Here is a 14,781-nt window from a genome sequence, read left to right as displayed (position 1 = left end):
CTCTCTATCCCCTTCCTCTGCCCGCTGTCCCCTTCCTCTGCTTGCTGTCCCCTTCCTTTGCCCGCTGTCCGCTGTCCCCTTCCTCCGCCCGCTGTCCCCTTCCTCTGCTTGCTGTCCCCTTCCTTTGCCCGCTGTCCGCTGTCCCCTTCTTCCACCCGCTGTCCCCTTCCTCTGCCTGCTGTCCCCTTCCTCCGCCCTCTGTCCCCTTCCTTCATCTTCAGAGCCTGCAGTGGCAGGTTGAATCTTCAGGTCCTGTCCCTCTCACCCGATCTTCTGCCTCCCTCTTCTTACTTAAGAGCACCTGTGATTAACAATACAGGAAACTGCCTCATCTCAAAATTCTTCACCTTTATCACATCTGTGATATACGAGGTAACACATTCATAGATTCCATGGTTTAGGACATGGACATCTTTCAGGGAGGGGGGTGTCATCATTCCGTCTACCACAATAATCATTAAATTACATCCCGTTAGTCCCTTCCTTAGTTTTAAACCAGTTAAGGAATAGACAAAGGGGTCAGAAAAAAGAGAAACAAAATAGTGGTTTTACTGATTAGGAAAGTTAGCTTGACCCGAAGCCACCATCAGGATCTTGAAAAGCAGACATCCTACACACACACTGACACGGGAAATTGAACTGAATCCCAAACAACAGACCTCCACCTTGTGGAGGCAGAGCTCGTCTCAGAAAGCCTCCCCCGAGGACAGCGCTTGCATCCAGGGATGAGCGACTCTCGGGAGAGGCCCTTCCGTCAGCTCCCCCATCAGAAGACGTGTTCATCCTTTGAGGAAAAGTTGAGTGAGGGGAGGCAGGCACAAGGCCACAAATACGGCCTTAGTGGCAGCCGCCCTCCCTTCCCACAGAAATACAGAGACAGGAATAGGTCCCTCTAATAGGATTCTTGGGTCTTGTTGAGACTTCCTGTGTGACCTAGTCTGTGGTCAGTTTGTTTTTTGCTTTTGTTTTTTTTTTTAACTTGAATGTATGTAGCTGACACACAATGTGACGTTAGTTTCACCTGTATGACATAGTGATTCAAAGGTTTATACATTATGCTTTGTTCACCGCGGGTGTAGCTACCACCTATCCCCATACATCTCTGTTACAGCATCATTGACTATATTCCTTATGCTGTGCCTTTAAATATGCTGGTGACTTACCCATTCATTAAGGGAAGCCTGTATCTCCCCCTCCCCGTCACCCGTATTGCCCACCCCCACCCTCCTCCCCCCTGGCAACCATCAGCTTGTTCCTTGTATTTATAGGTCTGATTCTGTTTTTTGTTTGTTTATTCATTTGTGTATGTGTGTGTTTAGATTCCACATATGAGTGAAATCGTATGGTATTTGTCTTTCTCAGTCTGATTTATTTCACTTAGCAGAATACCCTCTAGGTCCATCCGTGTTGTCACAAATGGTGTGATCTCATCTTTTTTATGGCTGCGTGTGATATTAATGTGTCACATTTTCCTTATCCATTCATCTCTCCATGGACCCTTGGGTTGCTTCCAGATCTTGGCTATTGTAAATAATGTTGAAATAAACACAGGGGTGTGTATATCTTTTCTAATTAGTGTTCTTGTTTCTTTGGGTAAATACCCAATAGTGGAATTATTGGATCATACGGCATTTCTATTTCCAATTTTTTGGAGGCAACGCCATACTGTTTTCCACAGTGACTACAGCAATTTATATTCCCACCAACAGTGTATGAGGGTTCCTTTTTCTCCACATCCTCACCAACACCTGTTACTTCTTGTCTTTTTTTATTTTAGTCCCTCTAATTCGTCTATGGTCAGTTTGGACATAAATGCTTTGCACTTGCTTGAACACAGCGTGCCATGTCTAGCTGTTGGGGGCAGAGGTCTCTGTCTTTTGTTGTTCTGATAGATCACCACTTTATTTGTTATTTCCTATTTAGGTCTGCTTGATCTGTCATTTCCCAGGTTTGAGGGTCACAATGTGCTATCTTTTTTACCATGGATTCGGTTTTCAGAATTTGTGTTTAGGTTCTGTGTTAGACCTACAGGCTGCGCTTGCGGGTTCTCCTTATGGAGAATGCTGGGAGCAGTCCCCTCCTCCACTTACACAATATGGAGTAGAATTAGTCACTTCTTGAAGGTTTGACAGAACTGACTTGTAAAAACATTTGGCCTGATATACTTTCTTTGGAAAAAAAATTAAATTGTGGTTCACATGGCTCAACACGTGACAATTTATTTTTTACAGGACCATTCTGATGATTTTTTTCTTTGTTTTATCATTTCATCCAGTGATTTTGTGCGTGCATGCATGCATGTGTGTGTGTGACTGTTTTTAATAGTTTGACCTAATGCTCTAATATATGGAGTCCTTTGCTGTATCTTTTTGAATACTTTATATTTCAGTCATTCAGTGTCATAATTTTTTTGTGTGTCTCTTGTATGCCTCTCTTAATAACATCAAAGAACTGGATTTCTTTCTATTTAAATTTTTTAGTTTAAATAGGTGAGTTTAATGCATTTATAATTATTATACTTACTGGTATACAGGTGTGTTAAGGCTTATTTTTTATTTATTTATTTATATTTATTTGTAAATATATTTATTTATATGTATTTCATTTTAACTTTTTTTTTAAGTTGTTTTTGGTTTTGTCTTGCTGGCCTCTGTTGTTGTTTTTAATCTCTGCCAGAAAGTTAAGTATCTATTTCTAGTCTTCTAATGCTCATATACTTATATTTTTAACATGTCTCCTGACCATGAAAGCTAAAGATAAATATCTTTAAAGAAGAAGAATTCTTCGTCATTAATACCTGACTCTTAGAATGCTTTGATTTCTACCACTGCCCCATTGTCCACATTATTTTTGTATAGTATTCCAGTATCATCTTGATTCATATCCTCCAAATTATTGTGATTTTTAATTGACAGTGTTTATTTTGCTTAACAAAAAATGTTAACAACTGCTCCGACATAATTGTTTCTTTCATCCCACACCTTCTTGCTTGGTGCAGTTTCCTTCTTCATGAAGGAGATCCTTAAAAATTCCATCAGGAATAAATTGCATGAGTCACCATCTGAAGAATGTCCTTATTTTATTCTTGATCTTGAGTGCCAGCTTATCTTGTGCAGGTTACAGGTTGTAGATGATATTTTGTGGTCACTGGGCTTTATTGCCCATGAGAAGCCTGTTGACAAGGTAACTGTAGACTGTCTGCCTTTTCTCTCTAGTTGCTTTTAAATGTCCTCTTTATCTTTGGTGTTCTTGAGTTTCACTGTGTGGTTTCTAGGGTGGGTGTGTTTTGATATGTACCCTTTTGAGGATGCAGTGTGTGTCTTCAAAGTGAGAGGACTCAAGTTTTCAACTGTGAGAAATCCCTACGGTTTTCTCTTTGTTGCCTCTGCTTCATTCTGTACGCTGTCTCCCACCTTCCACTTCCGTAATTCTCTTGTCTGTTCTTTAATCTGTCCACCTAAAACTAAAGCATTGCATTCTTTGTTTTGGTTTCCACTTGGTTCTTTTTCAAATTTTCCTTTTCTTTTCTCATGCTTTCTTATTCTTTCATTAAGGTTTCTGTTTCTTCCTTTTCCCCTCTAATGATGTAAAACATACTGTATATGCCCCAATAGACAAGCATTCCTGAATACGCAAATATGTACTCATAATATTAATTGATTGGTTTAGACTCGTGTATTTATAAGTACTTACGTAAAATAATATATTTATGGATTTCTTGTCTTGGTGGCACATTTTTAACAATTTTATTCAAGTGTTATGTTTATCTCTAACATGCTGTTTCTGTCATTATGAATAGTTCCAGAGAAGTTGTAGAGCATTTGGGGATTTTTTTTTTTTAAAGATTTTATTTATTTATTTGAGAGAGAGAGAGAGCACGAGAGGGGGGAGCAGGAGAGGGAGAAGCAGACTCCCCACTGAGCAGGGAGCCCGACGCGGGACTCGATCCCGGGCCTCCAGGATCATGACCTGAGCTGAAGGCAGTCGCCCAACCAACTGAGCCACCCAGGCGCCCCAAGGGATGTTGATAAAATGTAGATCCATGAATAATTCCAGAGAAGTTGTAGAGCATTTGGGGATGTTGATAAATGTAGATCCATGTTTATAGGGCCAAAATAGGACCTGAGAGTCTGTATTTCCACTGAGCTCCTGGGTAATGCTAATGCTGCTATTGTGGCGAAGTCTTAGAAAACATTATTTTTAAGTTGTTTTAAATACAGCACTTTTAAAATTCACATATGATACTATCATAAGATATTTCATCTCATGCCCAAGAACCCCCATCTAAATGATTAGATATCATTTAGAACAATTTTAATTCCAGTATAGTTAATAGTGTTATATTAGTTTCAAGTGTACAATGTAGTGATTCAACACTTCCATACATTACCTGGTGCTTATCATAAGTACTCTTAATCCCCATCACCTGTTTTACCCACCCCCCCCCCCCCGCCCCGGTAACCACTGGTTTGTTCTCTGTAGCTAGGAGTCTATTTTTTTTGGTTTGTCTCTTCTTTTCTTTCTTAAATTCCACATATGAGAGATATTATTTGGTATTGGTCTTTCTCTGAATGACTTATTTCACTTAGCATTATACTCTTTAGATACATCTGTGTTGTTGCAAATGGCAAGATTTCATTTTTTATGGCTGAGTAATATTCCATTTTATATCATGTTTTCCTTATTCAGTCATCTGTTGATGGACACTTGGGCTGCTTCCATAATTTGGTTATTGCAAATAATTCTGCAAAAAACATAAGGATGCTTTTGTCTTTTTGAATTGGTGTTTTCAGTCTTTGGATAAATACCCAGTAGTGGAATTACTGGTTCATATGGTAATTCTATTTTTAATTTTTGAAGAGCCTCCATACTGTTTTCCATAGTGGCTGCACCAGTTCGCAATCCTACCAACAGTGCACAAGGGTTCCTTTCTCTCCACATCCTTGCCAATACTTGTTGGTTCTTGTGTTTTTCATTTTAGCCATTTTGGCCAGTGTGAGGTGTCATCTCATTGTGGTTTTGATTTACATTTCCCTAATGAGTGTTGTTGAACATCTTTTCCTGTGTCTGTTGGCCATCTGGATGTCTTTGGAGAAATGTCTGTTGATGTCTTCTGCCCATTTTTTAATTGGATTATTTGGGATTTTTGGTGTTAAGTTGTTCTTTATATATGTGGATACTAACCCTTTATCAGGTATGTCATTTGCAAATATCTTCTTCCATTCAGTAGGTTGTCTTTTAGTTTTGTTGAAACTTTTTATTTTGATGTAGTCCCAGTAGTTTATTTTTGCCTTTGTTTCCCTTGCCTCAGAAGACATATCTAGAAAACTGTTGCTATGGCCAATGTCAAAGAGATTACTGCCTGTGTTCTCTAGGATTTTTATGGTTTCAGGTCTCACATTTAGGTCCTTAATCCATTTTGAGTTTATTTTTGTGTATGGTGTAAGAAAGTGGTCCAGTTTCATTCTTCTACATGTAGCTGTCCAGTTTTCCCAGCACCATTTGTTGAAGAGACTTTTTCCCATTGTATATTCTTATCTCCTTTGTCAAAGACTAATTGGCCATATAATCATGGGTTTATTTCTGGGCTCTCTATTCTGTCCTATTGGTCTATGTGTCTGTTTTAGTGTCAGTACCATCCTGTTTTGATTACTACAGCTTTGTAGTATAACTTGGAAATCTGGGATTGTGATGCTTCCAGTTTTGTTCTTTTTCAAGATCACTTTGGCTATTCGAGGTCTTTTGTGGTTCCATACAAATTTTAGGATTGTTCTAGTTTTGTGAAAAATGCTGTTGGTATTTTGATAGGGATTACATTAAATCTGTAGATCACTGAGATGATCATACAGTTTTCATCCTTTCTCTTATTGATGTGATGTGTCATGTTGATTAATTTGTGAACATTGAGCCACCCTTGCATCCTAGGAATAAATCCCACTTGATTGTGGTGAATGATTTTTTTAATATATTGTTGGATTTGGTTTCCTAATATTTTTTTGAGGATTTTTGCATCTGTGTTCATCAGAGATACTGGCCTGTAGTTCTCTTTTTTTGTAGTGTCTTTATCTGGTTTTGGTATCAGGGTAATGCTGACCTCATAGAATGAATTTGGAAGCTTTCCTTCCTCTTCTATTTTTTTGGAATAGTTTGAGAAGACTAGGTATTAACTCTTCTTTAAGTGTTTAGTAGATTTTACCTGTGAAACCATCTGGTCCTGGACTTTTGTTTGTTGGGAGTTTTGTTTTGTTGTTCTTGGGAGTTTTTTTGATTACTGATTCAATTTCATTGCTGGTGATCAGTCTGTTCAAATTTTCTATTTATTCCTGATTCAATTTTTGGAGGTTATATGCTCCTAGGAATTTATCCATTTCTTCTAGGTTTTCCAGTTTGTTGGCATATTTTTCATAATACGCTCTTATAATCCTTTGTATTTCTGTGTGTCGGTTACTCATCTCCCCTCTTTCATTTCTGATTTTGTTTGAGTCCTTTCTCTCTCTCTCTCTCTTTCTTCCTCTTTGATGAGTCTGGCTAAAGGTTTATTAATATTAATTGATCATTTCAAAGAACCAGTTCCTGGTTTTATTGATCTGTTCTATTGTTTTTTTAGTTTCTGTTTTGTTTATTTCTGCTCTAATCTTATTATTTCCTACCTCCTACTCGGTTTGGGTTTTGTATGTTCTTTTTCTGACTCCTTTAGGTATAAGAATGGGTTGTTTGAGATTTTTCTTGCTTCTTGAGGTAGGCCTGTATTGCTATAAACATCCCTCTTAGAACAGCTTTTGCTGTATTCCAAAGATTTTGGACTATTGTATTTTCATTTTCATTTGTCTCCATGTCTTTTAAATTTCCTCTTTGACCCATTCATTGTTTAGTAGCATGTTATTTAACCTCCATGTATTTGTGTTCTTCTCAGACTTTTTCTTGTGGTCGATTTCTAGTTTCATAGTATCATGGTTGGAAAAGATGCATGGTATGACTTCAGTGCTTTTAAATTTGTTGAGACTTGTTTTGTGACCTAATATGTGATCTATTCTGGAATATGTTCCATATGCACTTGAAAAGAATGTGTATCCTGCTGTTTTGTTTTTTTTTTAAAGATTTTATTTATTTATTTGAGAGAGAGAATGAGAGAGAGAGAGAGAGAGCACATGAGAGGAGGGAGGGTCAGAGGGAGAAGCAGACTCCTCGCTGAGCAGGGAGCCCGATGCGGGACTCGATCCCAGGACTCCAGGATCATGACCTGAGCTGAAGGCAGTCGCTCAACCAACTGAGCCACCCAGGCGCCCTTATCCTGCTGCTTTAAGATGGAATGTCCTGAATATATCTGTTAGCTCCATCTGGTCCAGTATGTCATTCAAAGCCACTGTTCCCTTATTGATTTTCTGCTTGGATGATTTATCCATTGATGTAAGTGGGGTGTTAAAATCCCCTTCTCTTACTATATTACTCTCAATTACTCCCTTTATGTTTGTTATTAGCTGCTTTATGTATTTAGGTGCTCCCAGGTTGAGTGCATAAATACTTACAACTATTATATCTTCTTGTTGGATTGTTCCCTTTATGATTATATAGTATCCTTCTTTTTCTCTTGTTACAGTCTTTGTTTTAAAGTCTATTTTCTCCGATATAAGTATTGCTACCTAAGCTTTCTTTTCACTTCCATTTGCACAATAAATGCTTTTGTATCCCTTCACTTTCAATCTGCATGTGTCTGTAGGTCTGAAATGAGTCTGTTGTAGGCAGCATATAGATGGGTCTTGTTTTTTATCCATTCTGTCACCCTGTGTCTTTTGTTTGGAGTGTTTAGTCCATTTTGCATTTAAAGTAATTATTGTTAGGTATGTACTTATTGCCATTTTGTTACTTGTTTTGTGGTTGTTTTTATAGTTCTTCTCTGTTCCTTTATTTTCTTGCTCTTTTCTCACAATTTGCTGCCTTTCTTTACTAATATACTTGGATTCCTTCTCTTTATTTTTTGCATATCTTTTACCAGTTTTTGATTTGTGGTTAACATCTTACACATAGAGCAGCCTGTATTAAGTTGATGGTCACTTAAGTTTGAACCCATTAAAAGGTCATTTTTGAAAAGTTTATCTTCCACATATGTGACTGTATGACATACATACTTTGTATAAGTGAAGATAGGACTGTCTGTTACTGCAGCATAACAGCCTAAAAGATGAGTAGCTTGAAACAGCATAGTTTATTTCTTGTTCGTATTCTAAGTTCCCCCTAGATCTGCTGGGAGCTCTGGTCCCTGTCATCATCACTCTTGGACATGGGCTGATTCAGTCTCCACCATTACCAGAGGCCAGAGCAGGTAGAAGAGATATGGGGAATTATGTATTGGTTCTTAAAGACTTTTTGATATTTATTGGCCAAAGGAAGGCATGTGGCCTTAAGTAACTTTAAGGGGCAAATGTGTAATCCCACTATGAGCTCAAGTAGAGGACAAGCAAAGCATATATAAATAACCCTAATTATTACCACATACTTACTTAACTTGCCTTTGGAAGTAATCATTAAAAGGCTTTCAGTACGACTGCCTTTGGCTCAGGTCATGATCCTGGAGTCCTGGGATCAAGTCCCACATCAGGCTCCCTGCTCAGCAGGGAGTCTGCTTCTCCCTCTGACCCTCCTCCCTCTCATGCTCTCTCTCATTCTCTCTCTCGCAAATAAATAAAATCTTTAAAAAAAAAAATTTTAAAGGCTTTCAATAAAATCCTATGCTTCCATTTTATGTGGTCTTATTTCTTCTAATAATTACTAAATCTGTATTAAGCTTTAGTCTTTGCACCCTTAAAATAAAGATTCCCAAGAGACCTCCCTAAACATCAAAATGTAGTATTGATTGTGGTGATTTGCTAGTGCAATGGTTTCAACTTGGGCTGCACATTAAAATCATCTGGGGAGCTTTTTATTCTTCCAGGTCACACCTCAGGCCAATTAGAACCTGTGATGTGGGGCCCAGGCATCTATAGTTTGTAAAACTCAATGTGCAAATAAAATTGAAACCCTTTCTGCTATCTTCCCCAAAGAGTGCTTTGTTGTTCAAAATAAAGTGGTAGGGTGCCCCCAGAGAGAAACTTTATTAGGGTTTGAGTATAAGGTGAATTGCTCTTTTCTGAGAAGTAATTTGGGGCATAACACCTTGTATCTTTTATATTTTGTGTTATATGTTATGTTATCTTCTTTTATCTTGCTCTGTTATCCTCAAGTATGAGGGCATATATTTTCGTCTTTGTTGGTGTATCTGGTAGTTCTGTTTTGATTCGTTTCCCTCTGTGGTTGTAATTTTTCCATAGGAGCTAATCATCTGAAGGGAATGTGTGGAGTATGGAATTGAATATTCTGGGCGATTTTTGCCTTTGCTAATGCTGGGCCCTAGGAGTTTCACCATTCTGGACCATTCTGTGAGCCTGTGTGTTGACATAAATTACAAAAAAAAGAGGGGGGGGGTTAAATATTTTGTGTATACATAAATCACATACAAAAATAGGCACAGATACACATGTGTACACACACACACCTTGAACAGTAGGGAAGCATCCCAAGGCTTTAGAGCAGGGAGGGGCCCAGAGAAAGGAAGAGACTTGTCCAGCACCACAGAGTGACATAAAGTTAATGAAAATCTCAGTGTTCCCACCTCCCCCTGGCCTGACTGGCCTGACTTATCCTCCATGTATGAAGGTGTACGTGTTGGAGCATGTCTAGGATGGTCAGGGATTACTCGGCATTTGCTTGGAGACGCAGGGTGGGGTGGGGGGGGCGTCTTGCCCTATTTTAGTCTATTTTCTTCCCTGAAGTCGGCTGTGGCCCTTCCCAGTCAACTCTCCATTGGATTTGCAGGGCCCAGAAACTGCTGAGCACACACTGGAGTGTGGGTAATTGGCACTTTCCCAGCTCCCCAGAGCCATAGACTTGTTTGTGGATTGTGACCCACAATTCCTTCTATCCTGTGCTTTCAGAAAGCAAACCAGCAATCAAATAGTAATTGCTTCCTTCTGTGTGGATTTTTCCTTGTGAAGACTGCCGTGGCAACTAGGAAGCTGACTCTTAGAAGGGTGGAGGGACCTAGATTTAGACGTCAGGCCTTGTGTGTAACTGGGGATGCGGTGGCCCTATTGCCCACATTTTCCAGCAGAGGCCTGATTCCTATTGGCCTTATAAACAATCCAAGTGCCCTAGAAATTCCACCGCCGACACTATATTTTCTGAAGTGTGTTTTATTGCTGAAAGAAGCACAGAAATCCTTTGTCAGACTGTGTCACCCCAGTTTTTGGTCTGAAAAATAGACCACTGTGTTTATGCAAAGAAGACTTTTTGTTTGTTTGCTTAAACGGTGAGGTTCAGAAAGGCAAAAACAATCTTGTTTGGGACACTTGAAATTAGAAAGAGCTGACCCAGTCCAAACTGTCTCCCTCTTAGCTGTTCCTCCGAGCACGCGTGCAGATAGATGCCCCTTCAGCATGGGGGGGTGGGGGGGGGGGGGGGCCGGGAGGCCAGGGACCCTGGCCTCAGAGCTTCACAGCCCATGACGGGGTGAGGAGATATGGATTACACAGTAACTCATACGGCTGTAAAGTGTGAGTCCATAAGGGGATGTAGAGATCCCCCCAAGTAGGAAGATCCAGACAGATTCCAGTCCACTGGAAACGCTCACCAGGGCTGGTACTGTGTCACTCTGATGCATTCGGGGCCAGCCCGGAGTTAACTTAAAGTTAGGAATCTAAAGGCGGGAGGATGGCAGCTCGTTGTTTTAGCTAGCGTGTTTTGGGGGCAGGGTCAGGGCTGGCTGTGTTCTCCCAGTTGTCTAGGGGGTGTGAGCTTCTGTACATCAGTCTCCCTGGGCAACTCGTCCACCTCGGTCCCGTCTCTTCCTGGCAGGCCCAGTCCAGGATTAAAGATGGTTTCGCCGAGTTTGCTGTGTGAATGGTTCTGCTGAGGCAGAAGTGGTTTTCGAGGCTTCCTATCCATCTCCGTCCCCTATCTCCTCTCTCTTTGCTCTTTGCCAGTTCCTTGCCCGTGGCATCCACCCTTCTTACCAAGGTTCCCACCTCTCTCTCGTTCCAGGCGCTAAAACAGGTGCCGATATCCGTGATGGGAGCTGTGAGCCTGCGCTGGCCTCCCCGGCCTCCCACACGAACCCCTTTCCAGTGCTCCATCTCATTGAGGACTTGAGACTGGCCCTGGAGATGCTGGAGCAGCCTCAGGAGAGAGCAGCCCTCCTGAGCCAGATCCCGGGCCCCACAGCTGCCTACATAAAGGAGAGCTTGGTGAGTGGGCCCGTGGCCTGTTCGGGAAACCACTGGGGGACGTAACCACATAACCACGGGGCGTACGGAATGCCACACTGCCTGGGACTATTTCCTCATCTGTGCACCTTCCAACCTCTTCTTGCTTCCCATCCGGCTTTGGCTAGCCCCCACTGGGTGGTCCTTTCCAGCAGGAGGGGGGAGCCCCAGGCCAGCAGCTGAAGCCTCACGGTCAGACTGCCTGTGGGCTCCAGTCATGCTCTCTGAGACTGGGGGACATCCAGGGCCAGAGGAGAGTTCTTCCCTGCGGGAGTACAAGTACAACTTCCAAATTATGATCCCCAGGTGGGGTCTCTATCCTCAGCTGTCCGCCCTGCTCCTTGTCTCTTACAACAGCTGGTCCCCTCACCCAGCCCTTCACTGCCGCCCCTGCCCTTCAGATCTCCTTGCCCTGGTACACTTTGTCCCTAGAGCGGGATGCAGTGTTCCTGACCCCCCTCCTGCTCTCTCTAGATCAAGGCTGCACATCTGCTAGTCTCTGAGGGAGGCAGATGAGTAACCAGAGCTGTAAATACATGGCTTTGGTGACCTGTCTCCTTCCCTGAGGAGACCATCTGCTCAACTTTAAGAGCCTGGTGATATTCGGGGATGGGGGAAGGTGAAGAGCTTGCCCCGCTGAGGACGGGTCTAAGATGCAACCATTCCAGGGCAGGAGGGAGGAAGCTGGGAAGCTTGAGGGAGCGTGGGATTGCCTGAGCTGAGTTTGAGGATGAAAGCCAAAATGCAGTCTTCTAAAGCTAGAGTCCTGCAGACTGATTCCAAACGGGAAAGTACACACCGAGGTGGGAAGGCAGGACTGAGCCCACTAAACTGGGAGGTAGAGGTTGATGTTGGAAACCAAGGAGATTGAGACATCCTCGCCCAGAGGCCATGTCATTTGCAATAAGACAGGTTACATGCCAGCTGTCCTAGATGACTTTCTGTTCAGGAGTCCTCCGTCAGTACAGTCTTCTACCCACGCCTCCCTGAACACTGAAGAGTTCTTCATTATGTTCATGTGGTACTCAATATTTTCAGTATGCAGGCTGCCTGCCTGGTGTTCTGTAACATCCCTACACCCATGCGGTAGGGACAGTAGTGGCCTCCCAAAGACGTCTGTGTGCTAATCTCCAGATCCTGTGAATGTTACCGTACATGTGTGGCCAAGGGGAAGGTAGCAGAGGGAATTAGGGTTGCTAATTAGCAGAGTTTAGATAGGAAGATCAAGCGGCGTGGGTTGTCCAGGCAGGCCCCGGCGTCCTTACAAGTGGAAGGAGACAGTGGAAGCGTTGGTGTGGGAGCGGTGTGAGTCAGCCTTTCCAGATGGAAGCAAGTCAGGAGCCCAGGGGAGGGGTGCTAGCAAGGTGGCCCTCCCCTAGAGCCTCCAGCCGGCGAGACCCACTGGGGACTTCTGACCTCCAGCGCTGTGAGAGTGTGTGCTTGCCTTGTTGGAAGCCACAAGGTTTGCAGGCATTTGTGAAGGCAGCAACAGGGGATACAGCTGGATGTTGCCTGGGGAAGCGGGGGAAGCCCTCGGGATGGGTCTCTGGAGGGCATGTTGCCATCTAGGTTTGAGAATCGCCTCGTGTCACCTCCAAGTGAAGACTGTCCTTGGTGGTCTCTCAGACTTGTGCCACGACCAGATAGAAGGCCGCATCTGCTCCTCCACCCCCCTTTTCCAACCTGTGGTCGGGTTTCACAGGGGGGCTTTCGGAGTTTCCTTCTGTCTCCCGTCCCAGGCCAGAAGGGTCTCTGCCTCCCTGGAGTTCCGTCAGGAATTCTGGCTCTTCCCATACTTCCAGCTCTGGGCTGTGCCGGGCCTCTCTCCAGTCCCTCTGACCATCTTCTGCCCACCTGTGCAGACAGCTGAGCTTTCCAAGGCCCACTTTCCCCCAGGTATGTTCACCCATACCCACCCCTCCGTTCCTGCTCGCCCGACTGACTCCAGCTGCAGTGTCTAAAGGGAACTTGATGACGCCTCAAGAGAATTACTGTCCTTAGCCCCTCCATCTGAAACCCTGGGTCCAGATGCATTTTGGAACCCAGAACTTACTAAACGTCAGAAGGGCAAGACCATGCATCTATACCATAGAATATATTCTATCTCTAGCAGATATGGAGCAGGAACACATTGACCTTTCCTCGGCAAAACGTATGAATATCCACATGAAGTGGGATAAAAAAAGACTATAAATATTCTCCTGTTAGCTCAGGTCCAGTTAGGCTGCCAAATAAGTTTGGCACCAACATTATTTCTAAAAACAAAACAAAACAAAACCTTTTGGTCTTCAGAGCTTTGGGGGTTTCAGAATGGCAGGTAAGGGAAGGTGAGTTTACATGTGGAATGTTTGTGTGTAGAAAACAAAAACTTGAAACCAAATGTTGGATATCGGATGTCACTGCTCCCACTATCCATCGGCCAGAATTCTCCTAAAGTCACTTGTTGACTCTCTCTGTCCTTGGGCTGGCCTGTCACCATGTGCCGGGGGCCCGTTGGAAACTTCCAGACAGAGCCTCCTCCACTATTCCCTGAATCCTGCCATCAGGCTGCAGAGCAGTTTAGCCTCTGGTTTTAAATGTCCCCTCTCCGCTTGCTCGGGACCTTTACCATCATAACCAAGAGATTCACTGAAGCAGCTTCCCCAGCAAAAGCCCAGTCTGCCCAGAGTACGGAAAACAGCTCGTGGTTTTATCCCTCACTGCATAGTTTACAATGATTACGTACTTCTACCTTGTATGGACATGCCTGAATTTATGTGACCATTTCTCTAATACTGACATTTAGGTTCTTTTTAATCTTTCACCAATATATAGCTTTGCTGCAGAGAGTGTCCAGGAATATTTGTCTTTCTCTGTAGATATTTCCATAAGGTAGAGTCCTAAAGGTGGAATTAAATAGAGTTAACAGACAAAATACAGGATACTCCGTTAAACTAGAATTTTAGATAAGCGATGGATAAATCTTAGTAAGTATGTCCCATGAAGTTTGCTAAATCTGGCAACTCTAATCCAAGGGTATTAATATCTTTAAGCCTTTGACACATTTTTTCCAAACCACTTTTCAGGAAGATTTTAGTCATTTATATTTTCACTGGCAGGGTTTGAGGTACATCCTGATCAACAACAATCACTAAGATTAAAAAAAAAAAAAGGCTTTACTAATTTCTTAGGGGAAAAAAAATGTGTTTTTACCACTTTTGCATTTCTTTGCCTAGTGGAAGGCTAAACACTTTTTTTTTTTTAGTATTCTTCCATATGGTCTCTAAAGTTTTGAACTCTACCCTATCTGGAAAAAAAATTCATTTCCGTTCATTCATATTTATATAGGCAGTATTGTCCTAATATATGTAAATTATAAAACAAAGCCCCAAATAGAGATTTTTTTTTAAGGGTCAGGTTAAAAAAGTAGCAGTAATCTTTTCCTCCCACACACCCCAGAGATCACCGTGGGTGTCCCTACCGCACCCTGTTCATATTCTATGCTCTT

At 42.4% G+C, this 14,781-nt stretch overlaps 1 protein-coding gene across 1 annotated transcript in view; it reads left to right on the top strand.

Moving 5' to 3' along the window:
- Positions 1-14,781, top strand: part of PPFIBP2 (PPFIA binding protein 2) — a 151,353-nt gene that overhangs the window by 46,642 nt on the left and 89,930 nt on the right. Inside the window, exon 3 of the mRNA XM_044919739.1 lies at positions 11,074-11,276. Within this exon, the coding sequence (XP_044775674.1) occupies positions 11,074-11,276 (203 nt within the window). The remainder of the gene's footprint in view (positions 1-11,073; positions 11,277-14,781) is intronic.

The sequence above is a fragment of the Neomonachus schauinslandi genome, chromosome 11 (assembly GCF_002201575.2).
Source record: "Neomonachus schauinslandi chromosome 11, ASM220157v2, whole genome shotgun sequence".
NCBI classification, from domain to species: domain Eukaryota; kingdom Metazoa; phylum Chordata; class Mammalia; order Carnivora; family Phocidae; genus Neomonachus; species Neomonachus schauinslandi.
Note: the sequence above shows the minus strand (reverse complement) of the source record. Positions and strands in the feature narration are given on the sequence as shown.